The sequence below is a fragment of the Gavia stellata genome, chromosome 33 (assembly GCF_030936135.1).
Source record: "Gavia stellata isolate bGavSte3 chromosome 33, bGavSte3.hap2, whole genome shotgun sequence".
NCBI classification, from domain to species: Eukaryota; Metazoa; Chordata; class Aves; order Gaviiformes; family Gaviidae; genus Gavia; species Gavia stellata.
In genome coordinates this window covers 4,678,216-4,696,394 of record NC_082626.1, presented here as the reverse complement: position 1 = coordinate 4,696,394, position 18,179 = coordinate 4,678,216, and the positions used below count along the sequence as shown (strand labels likewise).

The following is an 18,179-nucleotide window of genomic DNA, read 5'->3' as shown; positions in this document are numbered from 1 at the left end:
AATTCTCGGGAGATAAAACCATCAGAAGCTCTTAAACAAAGATGAGAATGAAGCCTCCAGCACAGAAAACTGCTAACTCCAGAGCCCACGGGGGAGAAAGCATATGCACTGCCTGTTTCTACACGCTTTGCTGAGCATCCCCCGTGACTGCTCTTCTGGAGATGAGCTGGGGACGCAGCCACCCTTACACTCCTGGCTGCAGGCACCGAGGACTCTTTTGAAGGCTGGAGGGCTTGCCGGAGCACCTTCTACCGCAAGGAGAAGTATTTGACATCGTGCTGAAGACATAAACCCAGACATGGCTCGGTACAGTACAGCGTGCACAGATGCCGGTGAGTCAGGAGGAAGCCGCAGCTCTGTCTGCCAGGCAGATGAACTGACACAGAGAGCGGAGCTGCCACGGTTGGCCAAGGGCGGCTGCAGACTTCATGTCTGGGGTGCCAAATTAGATGTGACATGTCATTTAAGACTCTTGGTTGTCTAATACATGAGGTTAAAAAAAAAATCTCTCTACTGTAACAGTGATGTAGCACTAGGCATTGCACTTGACAAGGTAATGTCCATGGTGTGTAGTCTGGGATGCTTTGCTGCCGTGAAAGCACATTTACTGAATCTAGATGTATCTGCCCTACCATTATTTACACAACACGATCTTATTACAGGCTGTCAATTCTTTCCTCCTTACATGCTTTTGACACATTTCCTACAGGCGGCAGGACACAGCGCTCACTCTGCAACCCAAACAAAGCAAGGCCTAAACTTGAAATTAAAAGCTAGACTTTTTACACAGCAGTAGGGCAGACGCTTTGGGTTGTGCTCTTTGACACAGCAGAACCACCACTATGTTTTATTCCACCATCCATCTGCATGACTATGGATGCAGGTGTCTAGCACATCATTACTTTTTACTGTGTTGAATCAAGAAATCTAGTATTGGGTCATCCTTCCTGGGGCCTATTCTGCAGGAAAAAATGTTAAAAAGGGGGAATTTACAGGACAGCTAAAACATGTCTCTGATTTCTTCTAATGCTACATGATCATCCTGGTGCAAGAGGAAATAGTTTTCAGAGCAGTACAAATTGCTCTTAAATAGAAAGACAAATTTGGTTTAGCCTGAAAGTACAGCTCAATGAATGGATGAGCAAACCCTTGAACAAGATTTCAAAACAAATTTTGGGATTTATGAAGAATGCTTTCCTAATATTCAAGAGTAGTACTTTCCTTCATTGATCACTGCTCTAAATACTAGAAAGCTGGCAGCCAGATTGATTAGACCGAATAGAAACAAAACAGCACCCTGCTGCACCTCGCCTTCACTGAGATGATTCTTCCTTTATCCCTGTCACTCCTCACATCGATCTGCAATAAGTAATTCTTTTGCTCCCGCTACTATCATACCCAACTGCCTCACCGCTGCCGGCACACTCTTGTTTTTCAAACAGCATGCAAAGGACAGCTATTACCACTCCACCAGGCTAAGCCATCTCTGGGAAGCTAGAGAAGTCACCTACAGCTGGAGCCAGCCCTCCCCAACAGATGCTTTTTGCTGCACCTCCCGCAGAGCTACTGCTAGATCAGAGTCAGGAGCACTGCTCTGAGCCCTTTCGCTGTCGGGAAGCTAATGGCATCACCTATGAGGTGCGTTGGGTCTCCACCGGCCTGAGGAAGGCAATCTGTCAGCCCCCACGCTTGAACTGCCAGCACTAGAACAAAATGCAGAGCAGCGACAGTCATTTTTAAGTGTTTCTCCAAGGCAGTGTTCATGAGCCACCTTCAGACTCTTAAATCATCACGTTATTTACTCCAGCCCTAGGAGCAGCTTGTTTAAAAACCTCACCACTAAATAACGGCTGCTGCTAACACGGGTGTTTCCGAAGAATCATTCCCAGGCTACAACAAAGCTCAGAGCATCCTAATCATTACCATTGCCACAGTTATCGCTGTTAACGGCCAGAAGTCCCCGGCATGGCCCAGGCCTCAGCAAAGCACCCGCTGAGCCCATGCGGCACATCGACAGAAGAGGGTCTCTACCCCAAAGGCATTGCAAGGAACCGTAAGACAACAGATGGGGAGGAAGAGGGAGATGGAGAGCAACGACAAGCCGGCAGTGGTCTACGGGACAGGCTGCAGGCTCTTCAGACAGCTCTCTTCCACATTAAAAGTCATTTCATTGTCCATCAGGCTCTTTGTTGTGCATCCATCTGTAATGGAGCACCCAAAGTATTCCCCATTAGCTCCTCTGCCCCACGCTTAGGAAGAGCTCTTTGCCTCGTTATAGGATGAAATACTCCGGCACGGGAATATCTGGGAGCCAGCAGGGAGGCTTGTTTCTGCCCTGCGTGAAGGAGCCTCACAGAATGTGTTGAAAAGGACAGTAAAACTATCGGATGATGAAAGACAGTGCTGCCACGGGCTATTTTTAATCATTATTGCTACTACAGTAACGATACGCTGGGGTACCTGACTGGCTGAAACATTGCTCTTGGCCCACGGGGAAAATAGTGCAGGAACTTTCATTCTGATTGCCTGGCAGAGACATGCCCAACACACCACTTAATAAATCAATCACCCTTCAAGCTGCTCTTCTGCTTCTCAGCAGATACTGATTGATCCACAAGGAAAGGAGGTTAATGAATGGTCAGTTCTGCCCTGAAACCCATCCAGAGCCAATGACACTTAAGAACGTATTACTGATTTCCACTGATGATAGGGTAGACAAGCTGCGCTCAAGGGTGACCTGCAACGAGATGAAAACCACCTTCTTCCAGAAATTTGTCATGCGCTAAAAATGGGATCTGCAGCGTCACATGAAAGTCTGTTTCTGTGCATACCTGGGGATGAACAAAAACTGCCAAAAGGAGATATTTAACTTCCTAACGACCCTCCAAGTACACACCCCCCCCCCAGTCTGTGCTCATGCAGCCAACTCCATGGGTTGCTTTAGCAGGGTTTTTGTCAGGACGGGTATTAGGTAGTTGTGGAGATATAAAGCCATGCAAAAAAACCTCAAGCACAAATGAAGCAAAAACCTGATTCCCCTTCATCTACCCTCAAAACAATGGACCATCTGTCTTTAAACACGAGGCCCTGGAGAGGGGGCAGAGGCCATACTCTGTTTGCAAGAAGCATAACAACCTTACTTAAAACAGTATAAAAAAATCATTCTTGCAAGCAGCGCTAGAAAAGGGGAACAAAGACAGGGAACAGTTGTGACCTATTAGCTGTTTTGACATAAACAAACACTTTGGAGACCAATTAGACTCACCCATCAATCTAATTGATTTGGACTATAAAAGCCTATAACCAATCCGTTGGATAAAGTATTAGTTACCAATCCTCCATCTGTTGCAACGCCGCTACTGTTAAGATGCAAAGTCAACATATAATTGCACAAACTCCTATTTACACCTTTTTTTCACCTACAATATGCGCCTCCCTCCACCCACCTAGTTCCCACTCCCTTCGAAGCAGGCATACAAGAACATAAGTCAGTCAGAAACCAGCCGTACTGCTGGGAATTCGCGCAAGCAAAGGAAGAAAAGCCCAACCCGCACTCACCACCTGCCACAAGCAGAATGAAAAATCCCTTTGCAAAGCTGTTAAATGCCTGATGGCCCAAGAAAAAGCTAGAGAAGCCTCTTGTAACAGCTACAGCATCAGTCTGACTTACACCTTACGATAACGTGGGAAACAAGGTCTTTATAAACTCATGGAATAAAGTAAGTTTCTAAACATCTGCCAGCACTAAACACAAACAAAAGAAACTGTGTCAGTGCACTACAACAAAGCTTCGGAGTCAAAAGAGGCTGCTGCTTAGGAAGCAGATTTCCCCAACTCTTAGCACTCATAAGAAGCTACTATAAATCTGTCTGGTGTTGAAGGAACAGAGAATTGCACGAAGACGAACAACTACAGAGGTGAATAGCAACAGCACACAGCGGGAGCAATCAGAAGCTCAGGGTCTGTTGCCGTGAATTTAGCTCAATAGTAGCTTAACGCCACTCACAGCAACATCCGAGCCCCCGTAAACACTCACACAAGACTAAGATTAAAGCCAGAAAACGGTTTTGGTATTCCCACCCTGGTATCCTCCACAACACAGGGAAGACTCAGATAAATATCTAAAGAGGTAGCAAGTTTGCTCAGGCAAGAGTTGAGCCTCCTCCATTCTGGCTGCGGTCAGTACAAATTGAGAGCACTCAGCAACCTCTTTGAGTGATCTCAGGAAGGGAACATGCAACACGACAAGGGCTAAACCTCAGCGAAACCCTGCTGCCTACCCACATCCATCAGCGGATTTGCAAAGAAGAACAAAAGAGAAAGGAAAAGGCTTGATCTACAGACTAAATCAATAGGATTTTCATTTCATTTCCAAACAAGTTCCTGGAAGCCACTCATTGCAATGCCGGCCTTGCCAGACAGATGACAAGACCCTTGGTAGAAAAGAGGTTCTTAAAGGAGAGAGAACAGAGCTATGCAAAGGTGCTTGTGTTCTCCAAAGTCTACACACCAACACACATGAGTAGCACAGCAAGGCAGCGCTTTTCTCAGATGCTTTAGCCTTGTGGGTAGCTGAGATGTTCGGAGGTGCTGGCACACCCGTGCTACAGTCACTTGTTCAGCCTCAAACAGCGAGAAACAACCAGGGCTGGGATTTAATGAGTTTCCTGCACGCGCACAGTGATCACTAACACACCACCAAGCCCTCGCACAGGTGGCCTCATTTACCAAAGTAAGCCAATTCAGCTAAACCCAGCATCGATTTTACCTGAAGAAAGGGATTCAGCATCCCGACACGTTTACATTCCCAGCTGGCAACCCCATGCTGATCCACGTAGGAGCTGAACGGTCACTAACACGGTTGACGATTCCCCTTGGCCCATTTGCCATACGACGTAGCCCCTACTACAATTTAGCACCGTGGCCAAGACGCACAGGCTTTCCTTCCTCCGCTGCCAGACAAGCACACCCGGTTCTGTAGTTACCCATCATCTTCACCAAACCCAAATGGATCTAACACATCACGTCAAACTCGCTGTCATTCCACGGGTGACTAAAGAGCTCCACATCAGCTCTCTGCCTACTCAGTTTTTAATATGCCTTAATTTTTCCTGTGATCTCATGCCTCGTTCTCCCCATTTGAGATGAAATGTCAGTGTTTTCTCAAGCTGGCAGTTTTTACTCATGGCTCCAGAGAATGCTGCAGCACAGAAAAGCTGTCTGTGCTTAGACCAAGAAGGGCAGAGGCATCTCAGGGTGTCCTACGTAGAGTAGAAGACCTAGAATCATCTCTGATAGCCACTTGGAACCCTGAGCATTGCTGCCACACTCAGTACAGCCATGCCCATTCAGTTCTTTGAATCACAGAATCACTAAGGTTGGAAAAGACCTGTAAGATCATCAAGCCCAACCATCAACCCAACACCACCATGCCCACTAAACCACGTCCTGCAGTGCCACGTCCACACGTTCCTTGAACACCTCCAGGGACAGTGACTCCACCACTTCCCTGGGCAGCTTATTGAGATCCACCCAGGAAAGTTTTTACTATTTTTTTCCTTCTTACATTGCCCCAGGAAGTCGTATCTAGCCTACGAACATTCGTGCTGGCTCAGAGGAAGGGGATGATCACAGATCTGCTAAGCACGCTCGCTCCAGACACCCGTAGGGCTAGCAGCTGTAGAGGCAGTCCATGCAGGCAGATCCTGGCCAACCCAAACTGCACATCGTCTTGGCTCTCTGGTGCTCAGTACAAAAATCCCCTGCAGTGATTCCCCTCAGCGCAGACAGCCTAAGCACCTCGCAGCTTTCAGGACTGGAAAGGACCCCAGGAGAGACTAGAGGGGCACTGCCAGGGAGGAGACATCTCAGGCCAGGGCTTGCTTCTCCACACTGCAGCCTAGTGCTACGTAACACAAGGCTGATGTCTTGCCTTCCATCTAAAAGCGAGCAGCAATGGGGAGGAAACGATGCTGGGGACCCCATACTTCCAGGGCCAGCCAGCAAAGCCCAGAAGCAGGGGAACAAGGCAGCCAGACCCTTCCCTGACCCAGGGCTGGGCAAGCTCAGCTCCACATTGTGTCCAGCACTGGAGAAATAGTTAGCTGCTCTCTCTTTCTCCCATACAGGAATAACCTGAATTTGGTAGAGGGCAAGTTTTGCTTCCCCAGGGCTCAGGAAGGAAGGCATTACTTCATCCGCTTCCTACAGGGACAGTAACTAACCCAGTGCAGGAAAACTCCATCTCATTGACAACTACGGAGCCAGAGGCAGACGCTGCCCGCATCTTCTACCTGCTCTTGAAGTAATTAATCAAGGAGCTGAGGCTGAGCTCTCCCTTCCTTGCCCTGGCTGTGCAGAGCCACAAAGGATGCTCTGAGCCTGGGTCTGGCATCCACATCAAACAAGCTGATATTTGCTTTAGGAGACCTCCTGCTCAGGAACTGTCAAGCCCTCCCGTAAGTTCTGTAGGAAGTGGAGGGAAAACAGGGTATTAATCTGCCAAATACCCAGATGGTTCCTCAGCAGGCTTTTAGCACGAGACTGGAGGCTTCCAGCAGGACTAAAACCACCGAGAACTATTCCTGAGCCACACGTTCCCTTTTCTTCTGGGGAAGCTGCTTTCTGGGGCTCTACACCAAGGGCAGGCAGGACAGTAATGGAGTAGACACTCCTGCCTGAGGGCTGGCTCTTCTTGCATGTGCCATCTCCGAAAATTCACATACGAGTACTGGCTCTGATCTCTCCCCCTCGAAGAGGACGAGATCCTGCCCCCAGGCTTTTGCTTCTGTGTTACAGTCTCACAGAGCCACCGAAGGAAAATGCTCTGCAGGATTACACTTATTTCTGACAGCAATAAAGGCATCTCAATATATAGTGTCTGTCAGCCACGCACAAGCTCAGTGAGGCTTTGCTAATTACTGACGTTTCCTGTGCTGACAAAGGCATCCCAAGGGATGCAGTGACTGATGGGGAAAAAAACCTCTACAGAGGACTTTCAGCACCGCACAACAGATCTCCTAGACTAGAAGCACGTTGTAGCACCTTGCCACAGGGTGCCGGGGGCACTGCAGGCACCCACCTACAAGCACAGAATCTGGTCTTACACCTTGAAGGCCACCCATCATACCAGAGTAGGTACTTCTTGGAGACAGGAGTCTAATGTGAGTCAGGATTTAGGGAGCTCCGAGCAGAGAAGTGATTCTCCTTCCACAATTCCCACCATCTCTCCAGCACCTCCTGTCTCTGGCAGCCTCCTTTACTTGCGTCGAGGATTGCCATAGACATTCTTGTTTCTGGGTGCCATGGGACTGGTGAGTTTGTTTGCAGCTCCGGCACAGCTCTGGGAAGCTGCCACGCATCTCCTTAACCACGCGTCCCTGAGCAAAGCTCACCCTCCCGCCCCAAGCTTGTGCTATGCCGTCAGGTTGCAATGAACGCTCTGATTGCAGCAGACTGGGTTTGATGTACAAACACAGCAGCACGCAGGGCAAACAGCTTGGGTAGCTCACTTGAGAACTGCTTGAAAGCTACAAGAATATCTAAGCTTTATGAATAATGACTTGGTTGAAACTAGAGACTTAACTCCATAAACTTATTTTCCCACAACCACATGGGGTGGGCTAAGTGTCACCTGGGAAGGGCCAAGCCACCGACCAACCTTCAAGCCGTCCTGAGGGCAGAACACTTTCCAAACCTGTACATCTGCTTGGCATGCAGGCTTCAGAAACCCCTTCTGATACCATCATGAAGATGATGAATAGAGAGGACCACTAGATGATCTTGGAGGTCCCTTCCAATCCAAACCATTCTATGATTTATGAGGAGGAGCCCCGAACATCCCAAGTCACCTTCATTTCAGGATGGGCAGGGATTTTTCGCACCCACACACAGGTGCATGGGGCAATTTAGAGGAGTTTGGACATGTAAAGCACCGAAGATCAATTTTTCATTGGAAATCATTATGCTTTTAGCAGCAAAGACACTTCCTTCACACTCATCTGTAAAGTCTGTAGCAACAGGACTATCAATATACGTACTGTCTATCGAGGGGACAGTACCTACATTCCTAGCCAGGGCAGTCTAAAGGATGCACAATTTAAATCAACCAAGTAATAGGCAAAGGGAAAATTGTGACTTACTGACATTGAAGAGCTCCACATTTGCTTAAGCAATGCTAGCGACAGATTTGACCCAATTTCAGCAAAAATTAAATCAAGGCAACACGCACCTGATCCTGCGTAAGTCACACTCACAACAGCATGATTTATTGAGAACTACTGCCACTTGTGAGCTGAGCAAGTCAATACCCATATGCAGCAAAGCAAGGAAAATGCCTCCCAACATCCTAAACCGCTGTGATGCTCTTAGCACTTCTGTTTCGTAATAAACAGTCGGTTGGTGGCTCTGATAGAGCAACACAGCAGCTTTTTGTATGTGAGTCACACGGAGTCTGACTTAGTGCAGGACAAATTAGCCAGGGCTTGCCATGCGAGGTTGGGTAACATTGTCTGGTGCTCTGCACTACACCTGCAATAAGCAGCTTTTAAGAAGGATTGATTAAATGTTTGCGTTTCACTTTAGCAATTAATCACAGCAGCCTTTTACTTGTATGCTTCAACGCTAGAGAGATAATCCCTTCATTATTCCCTTGCTCTCCTCCTTATTCCGTGGTTTATTTAAAAATAACTGCACTGTTGTACTGACAGGCGGGAATGAAATCCTAGGTTTATCTCCCAGGTAGCTGCACGTGTTCCTGCGAGGTCGCCCATCTCAGAGCCAGCAGATAGTTTGATCTCCATGGTCTAGCCATGCAAATTGCTTCGGCAAAGATTAACCACGAAGGAACCAGGTGTTTCAGTAAGAACCAGACTCAGGTTTTCAAAGCAAGCCATGAAGATCCTGGCCCTAATTATTCACTCAGTCTTCTCAGTCACAAAGTAGAAACCCTACAGCCCTAACCTCTAGCGTTACTACTGATTTACCCCAGAGAAAGATCTAGCCCTCTGAATTTTATCCTATAGACTCTCTATTTGCATACAAATGAGGTACTTTTTGTGCTCCTTTCAGTAGTTCTTTCAAGAAAGTCTTACCCAAACCCATGAGCTTCCCAGAGTGAGCATAAACCATTCTCTGGGAATACGTCACTAACTGACAAATATTGAACAAAGCTGTGATAACTCAAAGCCACAAAGAGCATCTGGAAGATAAAGGAGCCTTTTTATAACTTCTACAAACTCAAAACAACTAAGATGTTCACTGCTGGGCTAAAGCATCACAGCATCACCTAGATGAGGACATGATGCTTCCCAGGACCAACAGTCAGGAATAGGGACAAACCAAACCTCTCTTTCCAGCAAGAGAAAACGCACACCAAATGCATTCATGCAACGGAGAAAGCGTCTCCTTCAGCATCACAAGATACCTCTCCTGAACCAAGGCCGACAGAAGCACTTTAACATGTCGCACCTTCTTCTTGAGTTTTCCCCACTCACTCCTAAAGCGACTTATAAAGCTGACGGTATTTCTGTGGCCTGATCTTGGCTTCTCGTACCCTAGCATACATTTTACACCTATCTCGGGAGGCACTGAGCACTTTCTGCCAAATCCCAAGAGCCCTCAAGTCCTGGCTACTTTAGTCCTGATCTTGGGAACCATGGGCTGTAGATGGGTAGAGGGCAATACGGAAAAAAAGGTCTGTGGCAAGACGATGGAGAAGCAGTACATGGGACAGAGGTGTGTAAGAGACAGCGGGCACTGGAGAGAGTCTAACAGAGATGTGTGTTCCCTGGGTTACGCTTCAAACATAGCATTGTCTAGGAATAAAACCTCACGCATACATATGCAGGCTGCAATGGTGAGTCAAGGTTTCTCCTTCCTCCGCTCAGCAACTCCCAGAAAAACAGCATTCCAGAATCTCATTCCCATTTGAGGGGCATCTACTTTAACAACCCCCTCAACACCAACTATTCTTCACTTTTATCCGAGGTAAAGCTGGGGCAGGGCAGGTACCCCTGGAGAGGGAATTGAGGTGGCTGGGACAACGGGGAATGATGGTGGAAGACTGTCACGAGGAGGTGCTGGGTGCAGAACACCATGCTGACACCAGGGTCCCCCAGGGACGGACCAGCGCACAGGACATACAGAACAAGGACAGGCTCAGCCTTTGACCCTTATCCGCTCACTTCTAAGCACTGAAACATACAGAGCTTTTGGAAGAAAAGCTTTTAGAAGTTGCCCACAAAGCAAACTTAACATTATTCTGCTTAGAAAGGGCTCTGCTTTGAAGGATGCAGAGAGCGTGCACCACGCAGCGCCCAGCACTTACCTGTGTCGTAGTGAACTACCAAGGACCTGGAATGGTGCCCGGTCTTCAGTGGGTGAAACTCCACTGTCACTTGCATGGCATCACCAATCCCAAGAGTCCCGACGGAGGGATCGACAGAGAAAGGGCTGCAAGGCAAAGACAGCTATCAGGACTATTGCGGGACATTTGGGGACTGTATTCCTTTGGCAGTCTAGTTCCCTTCAGCTCACTTGCGCAAGCAAGGAGCAAACAAACCACAGCCAGCAGAAGACAAACACAACATACAGGATCAGAAACAGAGCAACTGACTCCCGCTTCTGCAGAGATCCAGCCCTCAGATCCCATCGCATAAAATGACCTCATCTCCCCCATGCTCTGCGTCCAGTTCTCTGCAGCCTCAGGAGTCCGACTGCTAGCACTACGATCAGAGAATGGCTTATGAAGAACACAGAAATGGTAACAGCTATTTGCACACACAACCTGATGCTGATTTCCTCAGGAATCTGTCTTTTCCTGCTACCCAGAAACCTCACCTCAAGAGATGCAATACCTGTTCCAATGAGATTACAGCCTAGAAATCAGACAACAAAAGTCTTTTCTAAAGACCAGAGACTAATTATGGTTTAATTTGCAGAATTCATTTTTTTCTTTTTACCTTGGAAACATTCTGGTTTAGCCTAAGAAAGGGCACGTTTTATCAGCATTTCAATGAAAGCTGCTCCAAAAAAAGGAACCATCAGAAAAATCTGAGTGCAAATGCAGATCGGAGCGATCCCATGGCATGGAAACAAGACACAAAAGGAGTATCCCATTTACAGCCTGAACAATTAAATCTCTAGCTAAATGAAGCGCCATTAACAGGAGCATATCAAGGCGAGTTTAACAGGAGGTTTTCTCTCTGTTCACAAGCAACGCAATCTGGGACTCTGGGTTGTAATCCAAGCTCGGTAACTGTTTGCCTGGCCCACCAGACAAAGTCTGTGCAATGTGTTGGAAATAATTATGAAAATGCGTTGGCCTACTTTGGATTTAGTATGAGTTATTATGATTTGTCACCAGGTAAACAGCTCTTGGCTGGTAGACACAAAACTCAGTGCTTTAACGCTTAGGGCTAAGTCAGATGAAACATGCTTCTGCACAACGGCAGCTGGGCTCCATGGCTCTTGTGCAGCCCCACTTAGAAAACAAAAGTTACTGGGTTTAGTGCTTTGCTGGTGGTCAATTTGTCACCGTAAAAACACGTTCTGGAGAGTTTTACCGTGATCAGAGAACGCAATGCGCACACAAAAATAATGAGAACAACCGGAGCCGTGCGCAAGCTGAACTTTGTTCACGTAAGTAGTGACAGCGATGAAATTGCTGGAGTTTCTGCTCGTTAAGGAGATATTACTGTGATTAGGGGCCTGACCTCTTCCCATTACAACTAGTGAGAACATTACTGCTGACTAATGGAGAAGCATTGGGCCTGCAACGTTTACGTGCTGGACTTGAGACTTCTGAGAGAGAGGAGGAGGAGGAAAGACAAGGCACCACCAGCCTCAGAACCGGATTGCTCTACATGCTGCTGCACCTCCACTGGTGGTTACGCCAGGACTGCTGCAGGTCTCTGCTGGCGCGTGGGGGGGATCATGGCCTGCTGTGGGAAAGGCACGGATTTTTTTTCCCCCCCTTCTTTTTTTGCCAGAAGCGTTGCCAGAAAAGCTGCTAGCTAAGGAAGGGGACTCCTGGCAACACTTCAGCACTGCCTCCCATCCCATCATCTTCCTACTCCTTCCCCATGTCTAGGTACTCCTGCCCTCACATGGCTGGGATGGGAATAACACTCCTGCGGGTGACTTCAGGGGACCCCTGAGAAAGAAGTATCTTCCTATTTTCAAATTCTCAGAAGAGGACCTAGCCAAGTTCAGGACTCTGTTCTCAGGACTGAGAAACCGAGCACAAATCAGACACTGCATCTCCTACACCCCACCCCATGCTGTACCCACAAGACAACTCTGTTACTGCTGTAGCAAGAGCTCATTATCCCTCACATAGACCAGGTTCTCCAAGACCCAAAGATGCAAGCTCCATGGCTAAACTTAACTCCTCCAAATTGCAGTCAACATCACTAAGCTGTTCCCTGCAGCCTACAGATAAGAAGAGATGCTACGGAAACATCCCTGACGCATTGTAAAAGCCAAATGAAGACCACTGCCAAGAGATGAAGCTGGCAAGGTAAACTTCGGCCTTTTATCCATTCATTGTGAGCTGCTCTTTAAGATAATCCCGGTCCCGTTCAATCTACCCTTTTAATGAATCACTACCGCTCCCAAAAAACAGGAATGACAAGGCTTGCAGGTTTTTTTAATAGCTTGTTTTCTTCCAACTTGCTTCTTAACTATGTCCACTTGGACGTTTGCGTTGTTGTATGACATCTAAACTTTCACAGGCCCAGATCTCCCAACGGTACCTTGCAATCCCCAGCTTGTATAAACTCATCTAGCCACAGCAGTTTAGGAGAGACCTTCCCACCAGCACCTGCTGAGATCTTGCCTATTACTGTCCTTTAGAAAGAGATCAACGCTAGATTGGTAAGCAATTTCATAATGATATATTTTAGCATTTACATCTTGCTTACTTTCTCCAGGCATCAGCCCCCCGTCTTTACAGAGCTGGGCAAAAGTTATGGCCCATGAGGATACCAAGGGCCAAATACTCCTGACGTTATTTAGAAACACAACTGACGAGTGAACAAAGCTGGCAATTCAGGCTCTCAAGCCACCATGCCACCTTTTCTCCTGCAACCACGCAGTTAGCAAATGCAGTGTGCAGGGAGGCTGCAACATCCTTTCCTCAAGTCCCATGCTATGTTTACCTTCTACGACCAAACTTCCTTTGGTCTACTGACCCCTTAATTTGCATTATAAAATTAACTGAGTTTGGGAGAATCAATTTCATCCAAAGCTACCTCCAACCCCATGGAAGGCAGAAAAATCTACTGGTGATTGAATTGCCTCATCTGTCCACTAAGATCTACTGCAGGAAAAACCCAAAGATCATTTAATCTCAGTATACATTACTTTTAGTAATGGTAGAGCAGCCAAAGTCAAGCAGTGTCACTATTCCAGTAAACCCAGTCGGTTAGGTCAAAGCATCCAAGACTCCATCCCTGTGCTGAAAAAGCCTGTGTAGAGTCAGCATCCCACAGCTCTATCTTTCCCTCTTTCACTGCACCTAGGCTCTATTTTCATATTCTTGGATGGTCTTTGTCCGTCTTATTGTAACTTTTCAATCCCATGCCTCCATGTAGTCTGTGGGTACTACAGGGAGGGATGCAAGGGGGCTCCAAGCACTGTGCCTCGTAGGATAATCGTGCCCCTGTACTCAGCACTGCTGAGGCCACACCTCGAATACTGTGTTCAGTTTTGGGCCCCTCACTCCAAGAAGGACCTGGAGGTGCTGCAGCGTGTCCAGAGAAGGGCGACGGAGCTGGTGAGGGGTCTGGAGCACAAGTCTGATGAGGAGCGGCTGAGGGAGCTGGGGTTGTTCAGGCTGGAGAAGAGGAGGCTGAGGGGAGACCTCATCGCTCTCTACAACGACCTGAAAGGGGGTTGCAGAGAGGTGGGTGTTGGGCTCTTCTCCCAAGTGACAAGTGACAGGACAAGAGGAAATGGCCTCAAGTTGCGCCAGGGGAGGTTCAGGCTGGATATTAGGAACCATGTCTTCCCTGAGAGAGTGGCGAAGCACTGGAACAGGCTGCCCAGGGAGGTGGTGGAATCACCATCACTGGAGGTGTTCAAGGAACGTGTGGACGTGGCACTGCGGGTTTAGTTTAGTGGTCATGGGGGGGTTGGGTTGATGGTTGGACTTGATGATCTTACAGGTCTTTTCCAACCTTAATGATTCTGTGTGATTTGTGATAATTACCTGGGCTTTCAGAGCTTGGTGGGGACATTCCTAAATGGATCTTATCTCAGACTGATCCTCTCTAGACCTATAGCATGGCATAGTACAGTGTCTGTAACGTCAGAAAAAGGCAGTGCTGCCCTGAGATCTTCTAGACACCATTTTCAACTCAAATGTACTGGAATGACATTTATCTCCCTGAATGTCATGGAGAAGAAACTCATTATCCTGCCTTAACAATGAGAACGACAGGAAGAGACTTTCTATATTTATACTATTATTATTATTACTAAGCTATGCAGTTAAGAGCTGGGTATGGACGTGCAGAGAGAGGACAGGCACAAAGCCAGACCGCATGATGAGTGCTTTTAGTGGGTTTTTTTTTTCCTTTTTCAAAAAGTGGTTAAAATGTGGCCATGTTTTCTGGTAGACACCATGGCAAGGGAGAGCTCTGAACAAGGAGCAGCAGAAGGATGCTGTATTGGCCCCACGGATTCACTTAAGAGGTCTTCCTTGGAGTGAAATGCACAACAGAAAACAAAGTCCTTAGATAAATGAATAACAGGCGGGGAACATCATGAACTGACCAGATGTAAGAGCCGAGCTGTCCATACTGACAGCGGGAAGGTTAGGATGGGAGATGGGCTGAAAAATGCACCGAAGGTGAAAGCAGATAGGTAACGCTTGATGCTATAGAGAAGGGAATCCAGAGAAAGGAGGCCAAGAGAAGCGATATGAGCAGTGCAAGGGACTACGAAAGGGTGGCATCTGCAGCTGGCTTGCGAATGTGCAAGACCCTGAATTTGCTCAGGCCAGAAAACAAAAGTTGGGGCAACTAAGACAGAAGCTTCAATTGTGCAGAGAGAGAGGAAAGGACAGAGGGCAGCTGATGGGTCTAGAAACTTACACAGATCTCTCATTCCCTTCTACTCCACTAATCCTCCTCCCTCTCTCGTATGCATGCATGTGCTTGTACGTATCAACACACACCAAAGCTATTATGGGATATTAAGAGTGCCTTTAACACAACACCGCATCCTTACTCAGCAGAAGTCAAGCATACATTCAACTTAAGCTGCTTAAATTCTCCACTAAATAAGAAAGACTAAAACAGTCCTGAAATTCAGTCTGGAAGGCTGGCACTCTTTTCCCTAACTCTTGATTATGCATTTCATTTACACTATAAGCTCTCCAGGACAGGGAACATAACTCGTTCATTTCCAAACCACAGTTTTAAGTGTTCTGTGATAATAATCAATCACCACGTTATTAGGAGAGTCATTCAAAAGAATTAGTGACATTAAACCTTCACTACCTCTGTTGTTAATAATGATGCAGCCTTTGTCATAGCCTCTACAACAGGGAAATTATTCCCCTAACGTTAGTAGGAAAATGGCCTCTCTTGTGAAAGCCTCTGTAAATATATTTGTTCAAAGACAATTGCCAGCTAATAATCTACTAGCCTGTGGAGCGGTGTATCAGTCTGATTCTCAAGCCAGCTTGTCACGCCACCTGGGAGGCCAATTCTTGTCTGCTGGGGTTGCTAGAACCCCAGGGCTCACCTGGGAGCTCAGTGGTAGGTATCTGAGCAACTTCTCATAGCACAGGCAGCAAGGAATCAACCATTGATCACTGCTATCAAGAGACTCAGTCAATAATGGGAAAGTTTACAGCTACGGTAGAGGGTCCAGAGGCACTCAGACAGCAAGAAAAGAGTTGGTGCAATGCAGTGATGACATGTCACACGGTACAGTCGCCAGCACTGGCTGCAATGACCACTCCTGGCACACCACAGCCTCATCGCAGAGAGACAACATGGTTGTTCTGGTCTTGGGCTGCAAGGGGACATCCTGACCTGGTCAACAGCAGGGAACACTCCAAATGTGCTGGAGGATACCACGCTTTGGGGAGTGGTCGACACACTGGAGGGCTGGGCTGCTCTGAGGAACCACAACAGGCTGGAGAAACAGGACGATGGGAACTTCATGCAGTTCAGGGATGGAAAAAGGCAAAATCCTGGACTTGGGATGGAATAACCTCCAGCAGTACACGCTGAGCACTGATGGCACAGAAAACATTTCTACAGAAGAGGACCTTAGGGGCTGGAGCACAGGACAGGCTGAGATAAATGGGTTTGTACAGTCCTGAGAAGGAAAGATGAAGCGTGATCTTAGTGCTGTTCACAACCACGTAAAGGGAAGGTGTAAAGAAGATGGAGCCGGGCTCTTCTTGGAAATGTACAGTGTAGAATAAGGGAAAATGAGCATAAGTTGCAGTAATGGGAAATCGGAGCAGATATTAAGAAAAAAAAATTGTCACCATGAGGGTGGTCAAACACTAGAACAGAGACCCAGAGAAGCGAGGGAACCTTGAAGACATTCAAAGCTCAATACAAAAAGGTCCCGAGTAGCAAGCTGTGTTGCTTGCAAACTTGATCAAACTTTGACGCTGCTCTTGCTTTGAGCAGGGTGCTTGCTCAGATGACCTCCAGCGGTCCCTTCTGAAGGTACTCTACGATTTTATCTTCTAAATCAGCCCAATCCCATTTCACATACTCCTCAAATTTCTCATTATTATTTCCTATACATCTGTGCATGTCTGTATAGGCAGATGGTAGACAGACAGGCATTAGAGGAACTCAACCTTTAAGAAAATTCCCAATGAAGAATTCATTATGACATTTTGCTGAACACTTAAAGCAAAAATAAAAAAGAGAGAGCAGAAACACAGGAACTTCAGAGTATTTAAAAAGAAATCTGAATAAAAGTAGGACCGACTTAATTAGAATAAAATGCTGATTATATTCAAAGATTTAAATCATCTGTTTGAAATTTCAAACTGCCTGTCAAAAGTTCATAATGAAATGGAAGAGATGACTGCTGCCCTCAGCAAACAAGGGAAATCATATTAGCTTTTGAGCTCTGTAAACATGCAATCCGGTTATTCAGAATTCTACTTTTTTGTGGAGTTTGAAGTAAAATTTTCATAATGCTTCCCATCGCTTTATTGCAAATCAGGACTGAAATACCTAATTGCTGAAGTTCAGAAAAGTCTTAAAATCTGTATCAAGCAGGATTCAACATACGCTGCATCACGCAATAGAATAGTTGGCAAGTACACTGCAAAAAGACGCTAGACTTTACTGGGGATTTATTTTAGTTGTGACAACCAGATCTGGAAATCCCAGAGGAAAACTGTACACTGATTTGCAAGTTCCTGCCTATGCATTCTCCATGGTGAAAAGCAGCAGCCTGCTTAAAGAGCATCCTCGAAGCCTGCTTAAATGGCTTTGCCAGGCTGTGGTGGAAGCTCCTCTTGGACCCTCACGTTTCACAGGACAAAAGTAAGAAGTCTTCTTTCGAGCCCTGTTTTCCTGGGGAAGAAATTGAGGCAATGCAGGTGCACCAAGTCAGACAGCGGGTCTTTGCTGCATTCTTGACCTCAGCTCCTACACCGAGACCTCTGGGACCAAGCCACTCTCAACTCATTACCAGCCAACTGAACTGGTTTCCTTGCAGATGCGGTGTCAAAAAACTCATTACCCTCTCCAATTCAGCCAACTGGAAAACCAGTGACTGCCTTCTGAGACCAAAAGGAACAGCACAGGCTGTCCGCAACACAATTCCCATCAGGCATTTGATCAGGGGACCACCGGAATACCCTGTGCTTGTGGCCTCCCAGAGAACGGGTGTATCTGGCTGACAGTGGTATGCAACCGTTTCAGAAGGTACTTACCATCAGCAGGTTGCAAGCTAGCTACTAACATTCTAGCACTCTCCAGGAAACCTAGGGGAGATAAAGCTCCAGGAGAAAACGCTCCCAATCCATGCACCAGATTTTTGCCGCATCTTTTGCCTGTGCCCTCAGTAGCATTCTGCTTTGGGGCTGTAGGGCAATCTTGAAGCCAGTGTCTGCTCATCTCCACCTAAGAGCTCATTCTACTTAAGAATATTTTGGTCCCAAGGACCAGAAGAAACCTACTGGAAAA

The 18,179-nt window shown here is 47.0% G+C and overlaps 1 protein-coding gene across 1 annotated transcript in view; it reads right to left on the bottom strand.

The window, feature by feature from the left end:
- Nucleotides 1-18,179, bottom strand: part of LOC132320050 (hydrocephalus-inducing protein homolog) — a 144,339-nt gene that overhangs the window by 113,510 nt on the left and 12,650 nt on the right. The window contains exon 6 of the mRNA XM_059832152.1: nt 10,328-10,452. Within this exon, the coding sequence (XP_059688135.1) occupies nt 10,328-10,452 (125 nt within the window). The remainder of the gene's footprint in view (nt 1-10,327; nt 10,453-18,179) is intronic.